The sequence below is a fragment of the Natrix helvetica genome (assembly GCF_964273705.1).
Source record: "Natrix helvetica genome assembly, chromosome: 2".
Taxonomy (NCBI): Eukaryota; Metazoa; Chordata; class Lepidosauria; order Squamata; family Natricidae; genus Natrix; species Natrix helvetica.
The window spans coordinates 52535374-52554524 of NC_138552.1; the positions used below are offsets into that span (position 1 = coordinate 52535374).

The 19151-nt window shown below is 39.7% G+C and overlaps 1 protein-coding gene across 1 annotated transcript; it reads right to left on the reverse strand.

Moving 5' to 3' along the window:
* Positions 1 to 1812: 1812 nt before the first annotated feature.
* Positions 1813 to 17474, reverse strand: REEP5 (receptor accessory protein 5). Its single transcript, XM_081943018.1, has 5 exons — positions 17132 to 17474; positions 15386 to 15479; positions 5941 to 6079; positions 4241 to 4409; positions 1813 to 3072 (listed from the first exon to the last, which is right to left on the reverse strand). The coding sequence occupies exons 1-5, from the start codon at positions 17247 to 17249 to the stop codon at positions 3023 to 3025; spliced, it is 570 nt and encodes a 189-aa protein (XP_081799144.1). The 5' UTR covers positions 17250 to 17474; the 3' UTR covers positions 1813 to 3022.
* Positions 17475 to 19151: the final 1677 nt, after the last annotated feature.

Sequence of the window (19151 nt, forward strand, 5' to 3'; positions counted from 1 at the left end):
CCTTACAGAGGAGGGATTCAAACGCATCATCACAGTACCTTTGCTGAAGAAACAAATTTGAAACATCACTAAAATCATTAATTGTTAAACAACAGAAATGACTAAAGATGGAAAGCAGATGGTGTCTATAGGCAATTCATGCATTTTTCCTTTTAAATAAATGGACTTTAGCAATACAAGATATATTTGCAAGTGTTAGACCAGGGTTTTTTAATCATAATTTATTAAACTGTATTTAATGACAACCGACTCAAGCTCAACCCCTCCAAGACGGAATGGCTGTGGGTTCCGGCCCCCCGGTTCAACCAGTTAATCCCATCCCTGGCCATTGGGGGCGTACAACTTGCCCCCGTGGAGCGGGCGCGCAATTTGGGCGTCCTCCTGGATGCCCGGCTGTCCATGGATGACCATGTGACAGCCGTGGCAAGGGGGGCGTTCCACCAGGTTCGCCTGGTATTTATTTATTTTTATTTATATTTGGTGCTTCTAGACCGCCCCCTCTCCCAGAAGGGACTCGGGGCGGTGTACAGTCCATAGAGAATATCACAAAATACAGTAAAAAAGTGAAATATGTACAGTTTGGAGGAGGTTAAAATGTAATTAAAAGAACTGTACAAGCTAATATAAATATAAATTTTAAATCCCTAAAACAGACACCACAAATTAAAAAACCCCTAAGATAGCCAGATAATAATACATTTGCCAGGAGGGCCAATTGCGCCCCCTACTGGACCGGGACGCCTTACGCACAGTCACTCGTGCACTGGTGACGTCTCGCCTGGACTACTGTAACGCTCTCTACATGGGGCTTCCCTTGAAATGCACTCGGAGACTACAGTTGGTCCAGAATGCGGCCGCGCGGGTAATTATGGGGAGTACAAGGTACTCCCATGTGACACCTTTACTGCGCGAGCTGCACTGGCTTCCTGTGGTCTATCGGGTGCGTTTCAAGGTCTTGATAACGATCTTTAAAGCGCTCCATGGCTCAGGACCTAGTTACCTGCGGGATCATATCCTGCCCCATACATCCCTGCGACCAATTCGCTCGCACAGAGAGGGACTTCTCCAGGTGCCGTCCACCAGACAGTGTCGAGGGGCGGCGCCTAGGAGCAGAGCCTTCTCTGTGGCGGGCCCAGCCCTGTGGAATGACCTCCCTCCGGATATTAGGACTACCTCTGACCTCCGCGCCTTCCGTGTAAAGCTCAAGACCAACCTATTCCAAGTAGCTGGCCTGGCTCAACCATAGTCTGATCATATCGCTCCTGACGGGTTTTTAATTTTGTAATTTTATTTAGGGGATTTTAAACTGCGATTTTAATTGTTTCCATTCATCTGTCTACCTCCTCCACGTATATGTCTATATTTTGTGTATGTATTGTCCATATTTGTATTTTATATGTTTTTATTGTATGCCGCCCCGAGTCCTTCGGGAGAGGGTGCGGCTAACAAATAAAAATTTATTATTTTATTATTATTATTATTATTATTTGCCTGGTATATCTGTTAACAGTCAAATGTCTGAATTTCTGCATAGTCAATAATAAAGAACTGTGCTTTAGCTTTTTGTAGCAACTAGTCCAGTACATTTGAGCAAAATAAATGTTTGTATACGAGATGTGACTGCCCACCTGCTTTCTTTCATAAGCATACATTGTTCCCTCATCTTGCTGTTGTTTAGAAAATAAAGCTGAAAACCAAGGGGAGCCTATAGATTAAATAGCATTCAAGTAAGTAAAGCATCAAGTAAGCATTCAAGGCCAAGTAAAATCTAATGGTGCCATAAACCAAAACACATCAAAGAACACAATAGAGTCCTTTTTAAACTTTTATTTTAGAAACTGAGCAAGCATCATCTGGGATTGCTCACATGAAACACCATCACTATAAAAACCCATTACAGGATTGAAGTTCAGTGAACCAGAATAGAGTGCCAATGGGGAAGAGGAAAATTTCTCTGCTTTAATATCAGTTGTTTGGTTACATCACTCAGGTAATATTGTAGGAGGAGAGCCAGCCTATGCATTAGCAAAAATTCAGTATTCTTGTAGTACCTTTTCTGAATAGCAGATTTTATTAAAAAGCACAGACTTTTAATGAGCTACGTTCTCTGCATCTAATTAGGTGAGCCACAGCTCAAGAAAGCTTAGATCTTTTAATAAAATGTGTTAGTTAGAAAAAGTGCTATGACATTCCAATATGATGACGTTCAATAACTTTGGGCAAAGGGTTCATTTTTCAGTGTTTAAAGAGAACGGCTAAGTCAATATACATATACTAAACCAGATATTGCAAGTTACAACCAGTCTGTACTTCACGCAGAAAATCAGTTTCCAGCACTGTCATCTCACTTTATTCTTGCAACAGTATAAGTAATTGGAGAAGGTCTGTGTGAAAAGTGATACACAGCAACACACATGACTAATTAATTATTATTCCTTGTATATATACAAAACTACACACACCAAATCACTATCATTACACTTTGATATTAAACTATGCTATAGCAAGAACGAGTCAAACATGAAATGAGATTTGTACATACAGCTGCTGCATGCACAAATGGCGTAATATTCAGAGCCTGGGGCATATTTTCTTTTGAAAATTACATGAAAGGCAAATAAGACATTACTGAAAATCTTTCTGCGTAGAAACTGTATAACAGGGGTGTCCAAACTTGGGAACTTTAAGACTTGTGGACTTCAACTCCCAGAATTCCCCAGCCAGCAACAGCATGCTGGCTGGGGAATTCTGGGAGTTGAAGTCCACAAGTCTTAAAGTTCCCAAGTTTGGACACCCCTGCTGTATAAGCTTTAGATGCCATCTACCGCAGTGACATTAAATAAAAATGCTTACTTTCAATACAGAAAACTGCAAAAACAGCAAGCAATCTCACAATACATTCTTTTAATAAACTCAAAAAGGTTTACAAGGCAACATTATTCAAATTACTGTATCACAGTCCCCAGAAACATCACACTGTATAAAGGTAGTGATAAGGAGAATTTTCTTCCAGTCAATTGCTTTAGATGCTCTTCTTCTCATCCCCCAGTAAATTTATTGCAGCTTTTTTAACTAAAAGAAGGAAAGAAATCCATTATTTTTAACAATATTATAACAAAGTAACTCAAAATTATTGCTACATTTACATGAGTAGAATTATTTTCAACTCCCATGGGACAACATCCACATTTGCATATAGTAACAAAGAACAAGGAGTAGAAATAATGAAAAGAGAGTGGAATGGAGTAGTCAACATACTCCATGTCTAACTAAAATGGAATTATTCCATCCTTTCATATAGAATTTTGTACTGTGCTATATTATTAAACAATTTAAAAGTACTCAACATGATGTAATCAGTATAAATTACAAAAGATATTTGAATGTTTGATTAATGTATTTAATTACTTAATTTCTTGGACAGGGTTTTTGGGGGGCTGCTACTATTTGGGAAAATGAATAAATAGGATAAGTATCCCAATCTTCCTCCATGACTATTCTACTTTCTTCTGAAATTTCACTGTCTACGAAGTCTATAGCTCATTGCTGCAGTCTTCCTAATACAGCAGTCTTCCTCAAGCTAGAGCCGTGATGGTGAACCTATGGCACGTATGGCAGGTGGCATGCGGAGCTATATTTGCTGGCACGCCAGCCGACAGCTCCAGCGCGCATGCACATGCCGGCCCTCTGATTTTTCACCCTTCTGGAGGGCCGGGGGGGGATGTTTTCACCCTCCTAGGCTTTAGGAAAGCCTCCGGAGGCTGGGGAGGGGGCAAAAAACAACCCCAATAGGCCAACCAGAGTTTGGAAACGATCCGTTTCCGGCTGTGGGAGTCTGGGGAGGGGTTGCGCGTGCATGTGCAGGTGGGTAGGGAATTGAGTGGGCACACACAATTTTGGCACACCATAAGAAAAAGGTTCACCATCATTGACCTAGAGTTTCTGAAATAAATTAGAATGCCCAGCCCATTTGAATGAAATCATATACATCTGGAGAAATAACACTTTCAGAAGGGCTGGTATGGAGACTTAGCTTGGAAAAAAAATGACCATTGAGTTTTTCTACAAACAGTAACAAATTCTGCACGCACATAGTTCTGAAACAGACATACTTCCTCACAGCGAATCTCGCTGTAAATTGTTTTTTCCCCCTGATTAATTTAAGTAAAAACAATGCATTAATGCATAATTATCTACGAAATAGACTTGTTTAAATTTGGCATTGCTGGCCTCAGCTTACCTTCCTTGGTAATGGTGTCTGTTGTCTCTCCAGCTTTTTGTTTTATATCCTTCATTACATTATCCAACTTAGCCTCATGCTTCAAGAAGAAAGGGCGTATAATTCTGTGGTAAAGTAACTCTGCTCCATTTGAGGGACTTGGGGCCATACACCACACCAGAAAGCCACACTGTACAAACAGAAAGGGCAAATAAGAATGCAGTGACCAGCAGTGGTATTTAAATATCAGTAATCCTAATGCTATAGTTTAGGCAGCTTCCTAGACTGAAGTTTTCACTGTGATAAATAAATTAGCTTTAGCACTGCCTCCTCATCTCATCTGCAATATGAAGATAATATCTTACACAGAAACTATAACAATGTGAATAATGCGAATAATTTTAGACAATAAAACAATGCAAATACTGTATGGGTGCTGCAAACCCCTGTAAAAAACATTAAATGTATTACAGATAAACTCTACTGTACTTGTTTTTTTTTTAAAAAATGGGAATCCAGTATAAAACTCTTAGATCTCCATCAGTTCATAAACTAGAAATAAAGGAACACTTAGTGTGATTAGTTTTTGCACAAATCTATAATCCTAGGGTATGAAGCTAGTGGAATATGCTATCTGAGTTTATTTTCCAAAGAATAGCAGAAATTCCTGAAATTTGTCCTTGCATTGCTTTGTGCACTAGAACATAGGAAGAAAGATTTAGAAAATCAATGTGCCCTGCTTAAGACACACCCATTAATAAAAATAATTTCAAAATAAAATAATTTCCCCCTCAAATCAGGTTTCATTTCTTGTGACTTGATGGACACAGCTGTGTGATTTCTTGGCAATAATCTAAAAGTAGTTTGAACTGGGCTTCTCCCAAGTATGTACATAATTAGGAGAATAAAATTTTCTAAACATAAAGTAGCAGAATAAGATTCATGCATGTCTCCCCAAATAGACAGCTGCAAATATGTTTTCCAATACTGATAGAGAGAAATAATGCAAAATTTCACGCTTTTTCCAATACTGGGGCACAGCTTAGGTTTAAGAGAAAGTGGCCTGAAAAGCGGTTTGTCTTCTATGGCCCAACGGGGGGTGGTTTCATGTGCAACCTAGATGTGCAGATAAAGCTTCGCTCACTCACCCACCAATTGCGTGGCTCAGTGCCTAACAGGTCATGGACTGTTACCGGTTTGTGGCCTGAGAGTTGAGGACCCCTGCTGCAAAGCACGTTTAACCTTTCCAAAATGTCACACCCCTTTCTGCAGTCATGTGATCATGATCTGGGTGCTTACAGGACTACCTATAATTTAAAATTTGTCCCAATATATAAATGGAAGTACAGACAGACTAATACTAACTTTTGAAAAAGTGATGTTTAAAAGCAAATGGAAGTTTGCACGAATTTATGATACTTAAAATTATTCTTTTATGCATGAAGAAATGTTGTTATCCCATTGTTGCTTGGATATTATCCCTATTCCAGCTAACAGGTTTTGGTTTAAGAAGCATCTTTCTATAAGAACTAAGACTTGATAAGTTTGGAAACTAAATCACAGCTGGAGATCAAGTTCATTGTATAAATTAGAGCTACTTTATAAACTAAGATTAAGCTACATTTCACTATGGTCATTCTACCATACAAGCTTATATTTCACATTGTGATGCATGTGTCTTGAGAGAGGTAAATGCATACAGGGAACAGAAAACTACAAACCTTCATCAAAAAGTAGAATGGGAACCAAGACAGAAACATATCAGAGAAAAATTCGGCTATGCTGAATACTCCATACACCACCCAGTAGGTCAGCCACTGTGTATCATCATCTTTGTTAGGGCTTTCGATGGCTTTGATGCTGAAGGAACAAATAATCAGGAGAGAAGCCACATCAAACATATGGAAAGCTAATTTTCTACTCCAAATAACCTATTCTACAGCTGTGTGCTTTATATTCACTAACACCTATGTGACTCACTTAATGACTGCGGGAAAAATGGTAAAAAAAATTGAGTCCAGTTATATAACAATTCACTTAACTGCATTGCATAGCAGCTGAAATTCTGGTCACAATTGTGGTCATACGTTGAGGACTATCTGTTAACTGTATAGTTAAGTGTAAAACTGCTCAAATGCACTAATTAATCTCACTGTAACAAATAGATAAGCAATATTGCTTTCATTATTTATGATAAAAGATTGATAGAATTAATGAAAACTACAAGATAATGAGCTTTGGAGGAGAAAATGGAAGAAACAGAAACAAGTAAAAAAAAAATTAGACCAAAGCAGAATGACTATAGGAAGATAAACATTGCCACTCCCATTGCATGTTTGCTTGCAATATTCCTTCATTTCAATTTGATCCCAATCATATAGACTCCTAGGGTTGGAAGGGACATTGGAGGTCTTGTGGTCATGGGCCTAATACAAACACTTTATCTTCGTAGAATTATTTTCTCACTTAATTCATCTGTCCCCGAACTCATTGCCCTTGTATATCTGTGAAATATCTCTGTATTGGAAAAGTTTTAGGTATACAACAGCAGGACACAAAGAAGTCTGTCGTTGGGTGTTTAATGCAGTGGTCCCCAACCTTTTGGGTACCAGGGATCGGTTCTGTGGAGATTTTTCCACAGACCAAAGGGGGCTTTGCATGCTGCCTGAATCCTGCGGATGGGGCTTCGCTTGTTTGCATGACCCGGTTATGGGCATGTTGTGGCCCAATACCAGTCCACAGACTGGGGATTGGGGATGCCTGGTTTAATGTATTCATGGAAAAACGTAAAGGCATACTGTGTTGACATAAGTGACCAGTGGAAAAAAAAGTTGCATAAAATGGTGTGGCCACATAGAATGGATAAGGGAATGGTTTGAGAGGAAACAGAGAGAATGGAGATGATTAGATAATTAACAAAAAAGGGGATGGAAATTTTACTTGAATTGTAAATATGTATGTAGTTGAAACAAGAATGGTAGTGCAAAGTTAGAAAAACATAGAAAAATATAACCAATGGCACTGATATAAATTAGATATAACTGTACTTCATTTACTTTTTCTTGTCTTATGCCTTTAGCAATAGCAACAGCACTTAGACTTATGCACCACTTCACAGTGCTTTTATAGCCCTCTCTAAGCAGTTTACAGAGTCAGCATATTCCCCCCCAACAATCTGGGTTCTCATTTTATCGACCTCAGAAGGATGGAAGGCTGAGTCAACCTTCAGCTGGTGGGAACTGCCAAACTGCACTCAGCAGAAGTAGCCTCCAGCACTGCACTCTAGCCACTGCACACTCTGATCCGTGTTTTATATACTGTAATCTTAGTATGATAGTTATGCGTGCAAATATGTATACTTGCGCTATCCATTGCACAAGAAATATTATTCTCGGTTATTCTGCCTGACAAAGGTATATTTCAATTCAGAATTCAGAGAAAAAATTAAAAGCAATACATGAGGAGTAAGACTACAGGAGGCAAGACTTCCATCAGAAGACTGTGAAGTTGACTTGCAGTGCATGATTCAACTACAGTACAGAAACATGCGGTTTCGATAAGGCAAAATAGATGAAAAACAAGATTGACTGGTTTTAGTGCCAGAACTGCTAGAGGGAGAAATAAAATAACAGTAAGAGAACAGTAAGACTAAAGCAGCAGAAACAGAAGTATAATATTTTATTGTTAATTACTAGTATGATTCAGTATGTTGACACACCATCAATCAACCTATTTGGATTAAAGCAGTTATGACTGCTTTAATCACAAGCTCTTGAAGAAGCCAGAAACAAGTCAGAGTTAGCATTATAAATAAGAAAAAAGTATCTGTAGGATATGTTTCTTCGACCAGTTCTTTGTTAACAACTTAACAACTGCAGAGATTCACTTAACAACAGTGGCAAGAAAGATCACAGAATGGGGCAAAACTCACTTAACACAGGACTGCCTGTATTATCCTAAAATAAAAAAAATATTTATTTGGTCATCTTGTTCTAATGTTACTCTCAGCCAAAAACAAGGCAATCACATTAGGGCATAGTAGCGCAATTGTACAAATTGAATCTAGACTATTTGCAGTAAGCAACTGCAAACAGTCTAACAAAAAGCATATATTGCACGAGACAGCAAAGGGTAGATTTTTCTACTGAAAATGAGTTAATTACTAGTACGATTCAGTATGTTGACACACCATCCATCAACCTATTTGGATTAAAGCAGTTATGACTGCTTTAATCACAAGCTCTTGAAGAAGCCAGAAACAAGTCAGAGTTAGCATTATAAATAAGAAAAAAGTATCTGTAGGATATGTTTCTTCGACCAGTTCTTAGTTTGTTTTCCTACCTTTTTCGCCAGATATTTAGGAGAGGAACAAAATGAAATCAGAATTATGCCAGGAAACTCCGAACAAACCAGGCAAGGCAACTCCTTATGTACTATATGCTAAGTACTGCAGTCAGTAAGACAAGAAGCCATTGTTTCAAATTATGATTTACAGGCAGACCTTCATTTACAGTGATTCATTTAGTGACTTTTTGAAGTTACAACACCAATGAAAATAGTCACTTATGACCATTTTTCACACAACTGTTGTAGCATCCTCATGGTCATGTGACCAAAATTTGGACACTTGGCAACTGGCTCATATTTATGATGGTTGCAGTGCCCCGGGTCATGTGATCACCCCTTGTGACTTTCTGACATGCAAAATCAATGGGGAATCCAGGTTCACTCTACAACTATGTCACTAACTTAACAACTGTAGAGATTCACTTAACAACAGTGGCAAGAAGGATCACAGAATGGGGCAAAACTCACTTAACACAGGACTGCCTGTATTATCCTAAAATAAAAAAAATATTTATTTGGTCATCTTGTTGTAATGTTACTCTCAGCCAAAAGCAAGGCAATCACATTAGGGCATAGTAGTGCAATTGTGCAAATTTAGTATAGACAATTTGCAGTAAGCAACTGCAAAGAGTCTAACAAAAAGCATATATTGCACGAGACAGCAAAGGGTAGATTTTTCTACTGAAAATGAGTTGAAGGCAAATGAATATACTGAATGAGGCATTCAGCTGTATTTCCAAATTTGGTAGCAGACTTTTTTTTCCTTACCATATCTATATCTACAGGCATACTATTCAAAACAGACAAATGAATAGATGCCTGGGTAGGAATTTCTAAATTCAACCTGAACGTCTCATTGAATTTGATAAAAATCCAGGGAACCTTCAGGATTAAATTTAACATTATTGCCCCTAAGTAAATAGAGAATATCCACAACTCTCCATTGACTTATTATACTATGTGCTAATGACTGTTAGCAGAAGAGCAAGGGGAGAAAGTGGGAAGTGGGAAGATGGGGGACTTTACATGGGAGAGTGTGGATCCCACTATGGCTGGATTAGTTTTTGGTTTTTTTTGCTAAAGAGGAAGATAATGGAGGAATATTTATCTTCACAAAGGAGAGAAAAAAGTGGAGTGAAAAGTTAACATAGATAGACATTTTATATGTACGCACACAATCTCTCTCTTATTAGAGAACCTGGAAAGAAAGCAATGAAGTTCAGAGTTGTGTTAAAAAAAAGTTTCTCTAAAAGGAAAAGCTAAGTTAAAACACTAAACTCTATCTTTAAGTTTGTCAATTCCTACTCTCCTATCTCCTCCGCATCTGTTTTAACTCACTGGATGGATATTTTCCTATTGTGTGAGTGAGTCATGACAAGCAAAGTAATGGGTGCGTGTAGTCTTCAGTTTGGTCACTTATTCAAAAGCTATTCAACGTTTTGATGGTGCTGAACGAGGAGAGTTACAGATGGACCTCATCTCAAAGTGATGATTGCTGCCATGTCCCTACAGTAACGTGATCATGCTTGGCAACCAGCTCCCAATTACAACAGTCACAGTGTTCAGTGGTCATGTGATCACCATTTGTGACCTTTACTGTTGGTTTCTGACAAGCAGTCAGTGGAGTAAGGCAGCAAGAGTTTGCAAATGGCAACCACATAATGTCCCACCTAAGAACTGGAACCAAAACTGTTGGAACAGCTGTTAAGTTGATGTGGTCACATGATGTCATGCTTTATGACCACATTGCTTAGTGACAGAGTTTCCGGCCCTAATTATCATAATTAATCAAGCACTACCTGTTATTTTTTTTCTTTGACTTTATTACTGTATTCTTTCAGAAGTCAGTAACTAATGCAGACAATTTCCACCAATTAAGGCATGGCAGGCATAATAGGATAAGTCCTTCTTCAGAAATCTGCCCATGTTGTGGATTGTGAACTGATTGTCCCTATCTGACTCTCCAATTGAGCATCTTCAAGTTTAAAAATAATGCAAAATAAAGAAATAGATGGGAACATACCAGGCAGAAACCACTCCCAAAATGAGGAAGGCATATTTTGCATCTATTTGTACAACTACCCTGGACAACCACTCTTACTTCATCAGAAGGGGAAGTGTCTGAAATTGACAAATACAAGGGAAGTGGTAACCTTCTCTGTTTCTCCAAATGAAATATTAAATTCTGCTCTCAACTCCTTTGAATGATCCCTGGGGTGAATGTGTGTGTGGGGAAAAAAGGGGTAAGGATTCTAAAAGGAATGCAGGAAATATAGGGCTAAGGGCGAGAATAGAATAGAATAGAATAACAAGAGTTGGGAGTGACCTTGGAGATCTTGTAGTCCAATCTCTTGCTTAGGCAGGAAACCCTACACCATTTCAGACAAATGGTTATCCAATCTCTTCTCAAAAACTTCCAGTGTTGGAGCATTCACAACTTCTGGAGGCAAGCAGTTCCACTGGTTAATTGTTCTGTCAGAAATTTCTCTTTAGTTCTAGGTTGCTTCTCTCCTTGATTTGTTTCCATCCATTGCTTCTTGTCCTGCCCTCAGGTGCTTTGGAGAATAGCTTGACTCCCTTTTCTTTGTGGCAACCCCTGAGATATTGGAACACTGCTATCATGTCTTCCGTAGTCCTTCTTTTCATTAAACCAGACATACCCAATTCCAGCAAGTGCTCTTTATATGTTTTAGCCTCCAGTCCTCTAATCATCAATCACAGGGCAATGATTGGCTGAGAAAATACCATACTAATAGAGGTTGGCCTCTAAGGACACAGCCTGTACCTTTCAGCACTTCTGAAAAACATTAATAGTAACCTGAGTTTCCCTGCAAGATAATGAGTGGTAAAGCATAATAGATTTCACACACCTTGAGGCTGTCCTTGGTTAATATAGGAATAATAAGAGAAATGCATGTTTCATGTTAGTACTGGAACAACAGTTTTAACTCTACTTCCTCAAGGGCTCAAAGGATACAAGACAACAGTAATCTCACAAAATAAGAGAGGAAATTGCTACTATCAATGCATGACATACTGTGGCCAACAGTGATGGGACAAGATATAAATTGGAGCTTTTTGATTTTTATCTTCCGTTTTCCCTTTTATGTTTTGAAAAATTCAGTCAGCAATATAATCGTTTCTACATTTTGAGTTCTTCCAAGTATTTCCTTTTTTCAAATAATAATAATAATAATAATAATAATAATAATAATAATGAATAAAATTAGTTCTATGCATGAAATCACAAGAGCAGAAAATAAAACCGGAGGGAGAAATATAATAAGCATTACTGAAATTAATCTTTTTGAAAGTGTTTTATTTTTTTTAAATTATCAAGAACGGGAACTGTTTTTGTCCTCAAGAATTTGCCCAGTATCACCTTTGAATGTAAATGTCCATGGAGATTCTCTGTCATCCAGGTCACAGTTGTCCCAAAAGTGCTTTTTCAAAAGGCATTTGGACTTTTTTTGTTCCCTTGAAGATGCTTTGCTTCTCATCCAAGAAGCTTCTTGGATGAGAAGCAAATTGTCTCCAAGGGGGGAAAAAAATCCAGGTATCTTTTGAAAAAGCACTTTTGGGACCTCGAATGTAAGACACTTCAGAATTTTAAGTCTTTTCCAGCCCAATCAGAGATGTTAGTAACTAAAGACTCTTATTTACTCAGCCAATCTCCTGCCCTTGTCTAATTAAATGGTGATTAGACCTACCTTAATTTCTGAGATGCTGGGCAAAAATACATTTCAATAAAAGCTACCTATTCATGTATCATCCACCTTTTAACCGATTTATGATGCCTACAAAATATTCTATGAGAGCTGTGAAATGTTTCAGATTTAATTTCTCTCAGTTGCTCCAGAGCAAATTAAAATGCTAATGTAGCACCTGTCTGTAATGTTTGAAAGCAGCCATCTTTTCTCAGGATTACACAGCTACTCACCAAACAGCCTTCATGGCTGTCTAATTACATAAGCAATCTGAATTACATTTTGGAATTTTGGAGGAAAACTCTGTTGATCCATATTTTAAAAACAACCACAGCAACAACAAAAAGTGATCCAGAGATATTTGCATTCAATTTGCATTCAAAGTCAGATTAAAATTTTATGAACGGTCCATATGCGGGATCACATTTTGCCTATTTTAATATGTGTAACATTTTGCATATGAAAAACCCAACGGTTACCCATTTTTCCATTCTACCCAAACATTCTTTGCATGTCATGCATGCTGCACTTCTTCACCATTTATCCTCACTGCTGTGATACTTGAGATTACTGCTCCATGTTTATGCATATGGAAAAGCAATTTCAACAGAGACTTATCTTCCCAAGCTGCATTATATCCTTTCTGGGAGCATCAATATTTAATAAGTCATAAAGAACCCAATGCATTCTATTGGAGATTCACCCCTTCTACTTGTATGCAATTTTTACTGACTCATTTCTGCTGGGTTCTTGCACCAATGAGTTAAATGTTAATGGTTATACCATCTTTTACAGGAAGCATGCATTTCCAACCACAAATTACAGAAGTTATTAAACTCTCAACAGAAAGGAAATATATCTAAGGGAGGCACTATGGTAAATACAAACTTTTCAAGCAGCTTTGAAGCTGCTTTGAAATGTTGCTGTGAGTTCATCAGTGTTTTATCAAAGTATTACAAAACAGGTCTATGAAACAAAAGAAATTAAGATGTAAAGTGGGTGGAAGAAAGAAGATAAAATTGATTTCCATAGGTGTGAACTGGCAACATTGAGAAGTATTGCATTAAAAGTATGGATTGGCTAATCATTATATAATGAATAAATTAAACGTGCAGGTCATTAAATGGTAAACATGTGCATGAGAGAGTTTGTATTAAATAAAGGCACAGATCTGATCCATGCGACAAAGTAAGCAATATTGTGGCTAGGTGAAACTGATTGTCCATATTGAGATTATGGTGCAAAATTGGTTAAGCCATATCTGTACTCATGATCATTTATCTAATCCAGCCAATGTTGTCTTAACACTAAAGCAGCTGTTATTCTCCCAGAATACAGTATGCGTTGCAAGAATAATCAATATTTTAGTGTCAGTTCTGGGCTACCTTTCATTCTTTGCAGTTTTGTTTTTAAAGCAGCTAAGGAGGAATGCACACATGCGGGTTTTCTATTATAATCAAAATGGAGGTTAGCAAAACACAATTCAGAGATGACATAATACAATATAGCGTGGCCTTCAAACACATTTGGCAAGAGTGATATGAAATACTTGTTAAGATCATTTCTTCATCGAAAGATGACTTTATGTGGGATATTTCCAGATATTTTTGTCTTTCTTGACAGAAGCAGGAATGGACATTTAAATTGACTGCAGTACTGGGGGCAGAAGAATTTAATTCTTTATTTGTGCTAATCAATTTAAATCTATTATTCTTATAGCAGAAGAACATATATATGGACTCATACACTATCTGGCTTTTCTTTTACCATCACAAAATGCAGCTTCAGAGTATCATCAAATAAGTAATGCAGTGGTAGGTTTGCCAATTTTTTTACTACGATTTTTTTTACAACGTTTCTGCGCTTGTGCAGAAGCGTCTGAGAGGGAGGGCAAAGCCTCCCGCCACTGCTACTACCGGTTCGCCCAATCTGGGCTGAACCGGACGCAACCTACCTCTGAAGTAACGTATTATTAATGTTTACCCCTTGTCCCAATACCTTCTAAGCCCTCATTCCAATGTTACATATTTTTAAACACAGTCCAGGTTACAAATCTCCTATGTTCTTCTGAGCTGAAAATCTGGATCATCAATAGATGATAGCAAAGACATAAAATCCTGAACTCTTAACTAGTCCCACTTAGAATGTAGTCATTTTTAAAACAGGCAATACAGATTATATATATCATTCAAATAACTCACTGTTTCTAACTATTGCTGAAGTGCTGCAGTGGTTTAGAACCTTAAAAAAAATACAGGTCACCGAATATTATTTAAAGAAATCAACCGAAACTAGAAATGGCAGTGAAATACTAGTTTTAGTCCCTGGGTGGGATTCATACATGCAAATACATGCTGGACAAAATTCAAAGCTGAATATTTTTCAGCCATCTTAGAAAGAGCACAAAACAGTTGAAAAACTCTGCCTCTAATGTCTGATCTGCACCAGCAGTTTCAAATACTAAGTTCTTATACCATACCACAGTGGTAAACAGTAGACTTCCCCACATGAAACCACCCTGAGGTTTCCTTTACTACAGGGCTCCTTATACTTAAGTAAGTGAAACACCATCTGAAATTGCTTCTCTCCACTAACTAGGGCATCCTAACATCACATCCTCCTAACCCACTTCACTGAAGACAGTGTACATTTTTCAAACCTCCCAGAAAAATTACAGCATGAGGGGTTGTAGCTCTAACTGTAATTCAAATCAGCTGCTGAAAACATTCAGCAGCAACCTTCAGTCTTATTTCTTCTGAGTACATGTAGATTCCATAGTAAAAGATGGAGTAAGAGGTACACAGAGTAAGAGATACACAGAGTGAGACACTATCACAATACCTTGGTTCTTCCCCTCATCTTTAGTCTATGGCTGGTTCTAACTTTGCAGCAATCAGGCTTGCAATTGGTATCTGCATCCAGTCTTCCTATTCCCAATCTTTAAAATGCCACAGGCTTATTTTAAAAGCAACCTGGCAAATGCAATCCCTCCCCCACAGTGCAATGGTTTGCAAACTATTGGCAACCAAATGGAGGAGAAATAATATTACTTTTTACCTGCAACCAACTCCCAGCATGTACCAAGAGAAGGGTTAGCTGCCAGAATACTTACGAGATATATGCAGGATAACCAAATCCGACCAGGTTGCACAGCAATGATGCTCCATAGCCAATAACCAGGTAAATAGCCAGCAAAGCAGTAATGGCTGAAAGAAAAAGCAGAAAGTCAATCAGGATGGAGACTTACTAGGATGGGTGGGAAACATGATAGGGGTCCTGTTACATAGAGGAGCACCCTTTTTTTAAAAGAGAAGGAGCAGAGAGGAAATGGAAAAATATTTCCACAGGGCCAAACTTTCAGCTCACTCACTCTTACCAAAAGTTACACTCAGGATGAAGTCAGCTTGCCACACCTACAGATTTCAGATAGTAGACATAGGAAAGGGTGGGGACGAAACAGGAATTAAGAAGGAGCTAACCTGTTATACTAAAGGGATACATGCTAGATGAAAGAGGAAATCAAGACTTCAGTTCATCCCAGATGGGTCAGCAAGCCAATTACTATCCAGTGGAGTAAATCTTTTCCCTCTCCATTATTTACCTACATATATGATTTTCCTAAAACTACCGCGGGGACTTCTGTTTCCTGAGGAGCTGATCCCATTTATACTTCCAAGCCCCCCCCCCCTTTGAAGGCTTAGGAGTTGCGCTGAAGAGCTGTAAGGGGGAGAAAAAAATCTCATCTGCTGTAACTGGAGTATAGCCAGGCTACTATTTCATCACTCAATATCCCAGGAGCTTTGGCCAGCATTTCTCCCAACTATCCTTACAAGGTTCCCTGTAAGATTATCAATAAATATGCAAGAAAGAGGTAGATGATGAGAAGGTCCAGAAGCTTCAAGTACAGGTAGTCCTCCACTTACAACAGTTTACTTAGTGACTGTTTGAAGTTACAATGGCACTGAAAAAAGTGACATGGCCATTTTCCACACTTATTATGACAGTTGCAGCACCCCCATGGTCACATGATTTACATTTGGATCAGTGGTGGGTTGCTAACCAGTTTACTACTGGTTCACTTGTGTTTGTGCTCGTGCGCGCAACGCTTCTGCGCATGCGCAGAAGTGTCCAGGCGGGTGGGTGGAGCCTCCCGCCACCATCACTACCAGTTGGCCGGTTCAGCCGAACCGAGAGCAACCCACCTCTGATTTGAATGCTTGACAACTGATTCACATTAATGACGGTTACAGTGTCCCGGGGTCACGTCATCACCTTTTGCAACAAGCGAAGTCTATGAGGAAGCCAGATTCACTTATCAACCGGTTTACCGATTTAACATCTGCAGTGATTCCCTTAAGAGATGTGGCAAGAAAACTGGGGCAAAGCTCACCCGAAGAAATTTCTCCCTTAGCAACATGCATCTGGGGATTCAATTGTGGTTGTAAGTCGAGGACTACCTGCATGCCACCATCTCGGAGTGACGAGGTGGAGGATAGCAGTCACGTTCTCACCATCCCCTAAGGGCGCAGTGGAAGAACAAAACAAGCCGAGAGGGAAGGCTGCGTACTTAAGACAAGGCTGGCTACCTTCCTAACTGGAAAGGTCGCGTCAATCATTGCAGCGTCTTCCAGACCCCGTATTGTCACTGGGCCTGGAGAAGGGAGACTTCAGAGCCGAGCCAAGGCCACATCTGCCAGCAAAACAAACAAACGTCCACTCCAAGGCGAGGCTCGTCTTCCAGAGGAGCCTCCATTCCTCCCCCCCCCCCCCGCCACCGTTAGAGAACATCGAAGCTTCGGCGGGCCAAATCCCCCCCCCCCCGCTGCAAGGCTGGGTGGGGATGGAGCACAAGACTCACCGATGGCGACGTACGACCTGCTGACGCCGGTCTTGCTCTCAATTTTAGCCAGCACATTGGTCAGGCAGTTCTCCTCGTGCAGGAATTTGTCGAACCTCTCCCTCATGGAGGCCGTCATTGCCGAAGCGAAGGAAGACCCTTTGGCGCCGCTGTGGCTTTGCCTTCGGCTGCGCTCGGTCTCAACAGCTGATCCGCCGGAGCAGAATCCCGCAGCGGGGCTGACGCTTCGCCTTTCAAAGCGCGGGCGGTGGGGTGGAGGGGAACAAGGCAGCCGTCGGCCTCCCGTCTAGTAGGTTGGAAGGAAGAACGAGAGAAAGGGAGAAGGGCGACGTCACTGCATGGGATCCGTGTGCGATCGCGTCAGCGCTGACACGGCCAGCCTAGCCACCCACCGTCCTCCCCTCCTGCCTCGGGGCTGCGATGTATGCCACACCCAACAGCGCCGGCAAATACCCAAAGCCCTTGCGCCAACAGCGGGCAAGCGGCCGTGAGGGGACCGGCAAGGCAAGCGGCGTCCCTTGCCTGACTCGGACCTTTGCCTCTCCTTGCAGACGCCGTCAGAAATGCTCGCGAGCTTTAGCCTCATCCACACGCCCTCGGGGCTCCGGTGTTATGATGGAGGCTCTTCACCGCACAGAGAGCCTGGAGTGAAGTTGTTTTTTTTGGATGGAAAGCGAGTCGTAGGGGGTGAACCTTCTGATTCGCACGGTAGAGGTGTGGATCGAAACCCCGTCTCTCCTGTACGGAATCCATGCAAGAAAGAATGCAGAAGCAAAACGTGTTTATTGTTGATTTTCAGCAAGGGGTTGTCTTCATTTAGACGTTTGATGGTCCCGTTTTTAGAATAGAATAGAATTCTTTATTGGCCAAGTGTGATTGGACACCCAAGGTCTTTGGTGTATCTGCTCTCAGTGTACACATCATCAAGAATAAAAATATACAGTGATGGTCAAGGTTACTAATAAAATATCAAATCGTATTAGGAAACAATTATAATATATATATAAATTGAAAGATACAAGCAACATGGTTACAGTAATAAGTTGGAAGAGATAGATAGTTGGAAGAGAAGAATAATAGTAATACAGTCTTAGTAAATTATTTGAGTGTTGTGGAAATTAGTTGTTAAGCAGAGTGATGGCATTTGGAGGGGAAACTATCCTTGTGTCTAGTTGTTTTCCTTCATCTTTCATTCCACAACGTTACCAGAGTCAGCATCAGCAAATCTAATTTTGCCCTGGGAAGGGGGTATTCAAGGTGCAAAGTGCACAACCGTAACTATATTCTGTTCAGAAGATGCTCAAAGGTGGAACTACAATCAAATCAAGACTACCTTTTTAAGTAGACTTATGCACAGGACACAAATATTAGAATTGGGCTCTAGCACTGAGTTCTGTTGATCTGGATAGAGACTGGATCACTCTGAACAAGAATAGCATAGTACATTATTGCAGAGAGCTGGGTCCTGATAATACCTTCTGCTTTGGCACTACAATAGTTGATTCCTAAGAAAGCATCTGAGCATTTGTGCAAAACAGTTTTGAAACAATGAGAGCTGCTACCTGGTTGTGCTGCCCTCTACCCCGTGGTGAGAGAGAGGACACCAAAATCTTTGTGTCTTACGGTCAATAAAGAACAAGGCAAACAGAGCACGGGTACAGTCCATGTTAGAAGTTACTTTATGACAATAAGGGTGTGTGTGAAACATAGTTACTTCTAAAATTAATTATTCTATAAAGTAAATAGTAAAGTGCAACAACATAATCTAAAATAATTATTTACCTATTCTATGAGAGTGCTAATGTTTTTAAAAGGCCACATTGTTTACACAGCCTTTCCCCATCTAGTTATAAGAACAAAAACTTAAGTAGTTAATCAACAGTGGAAATATTCAAATAATAGGAATAGTTTATAGGTCACACAATATCTTAAGTCCCATAATAGCTAAACCTGATGTATGAAAGACAAATGTATTTATTTCAAATACTGTTCAGCTCCAACAGCCAAGTAATCAAAATCC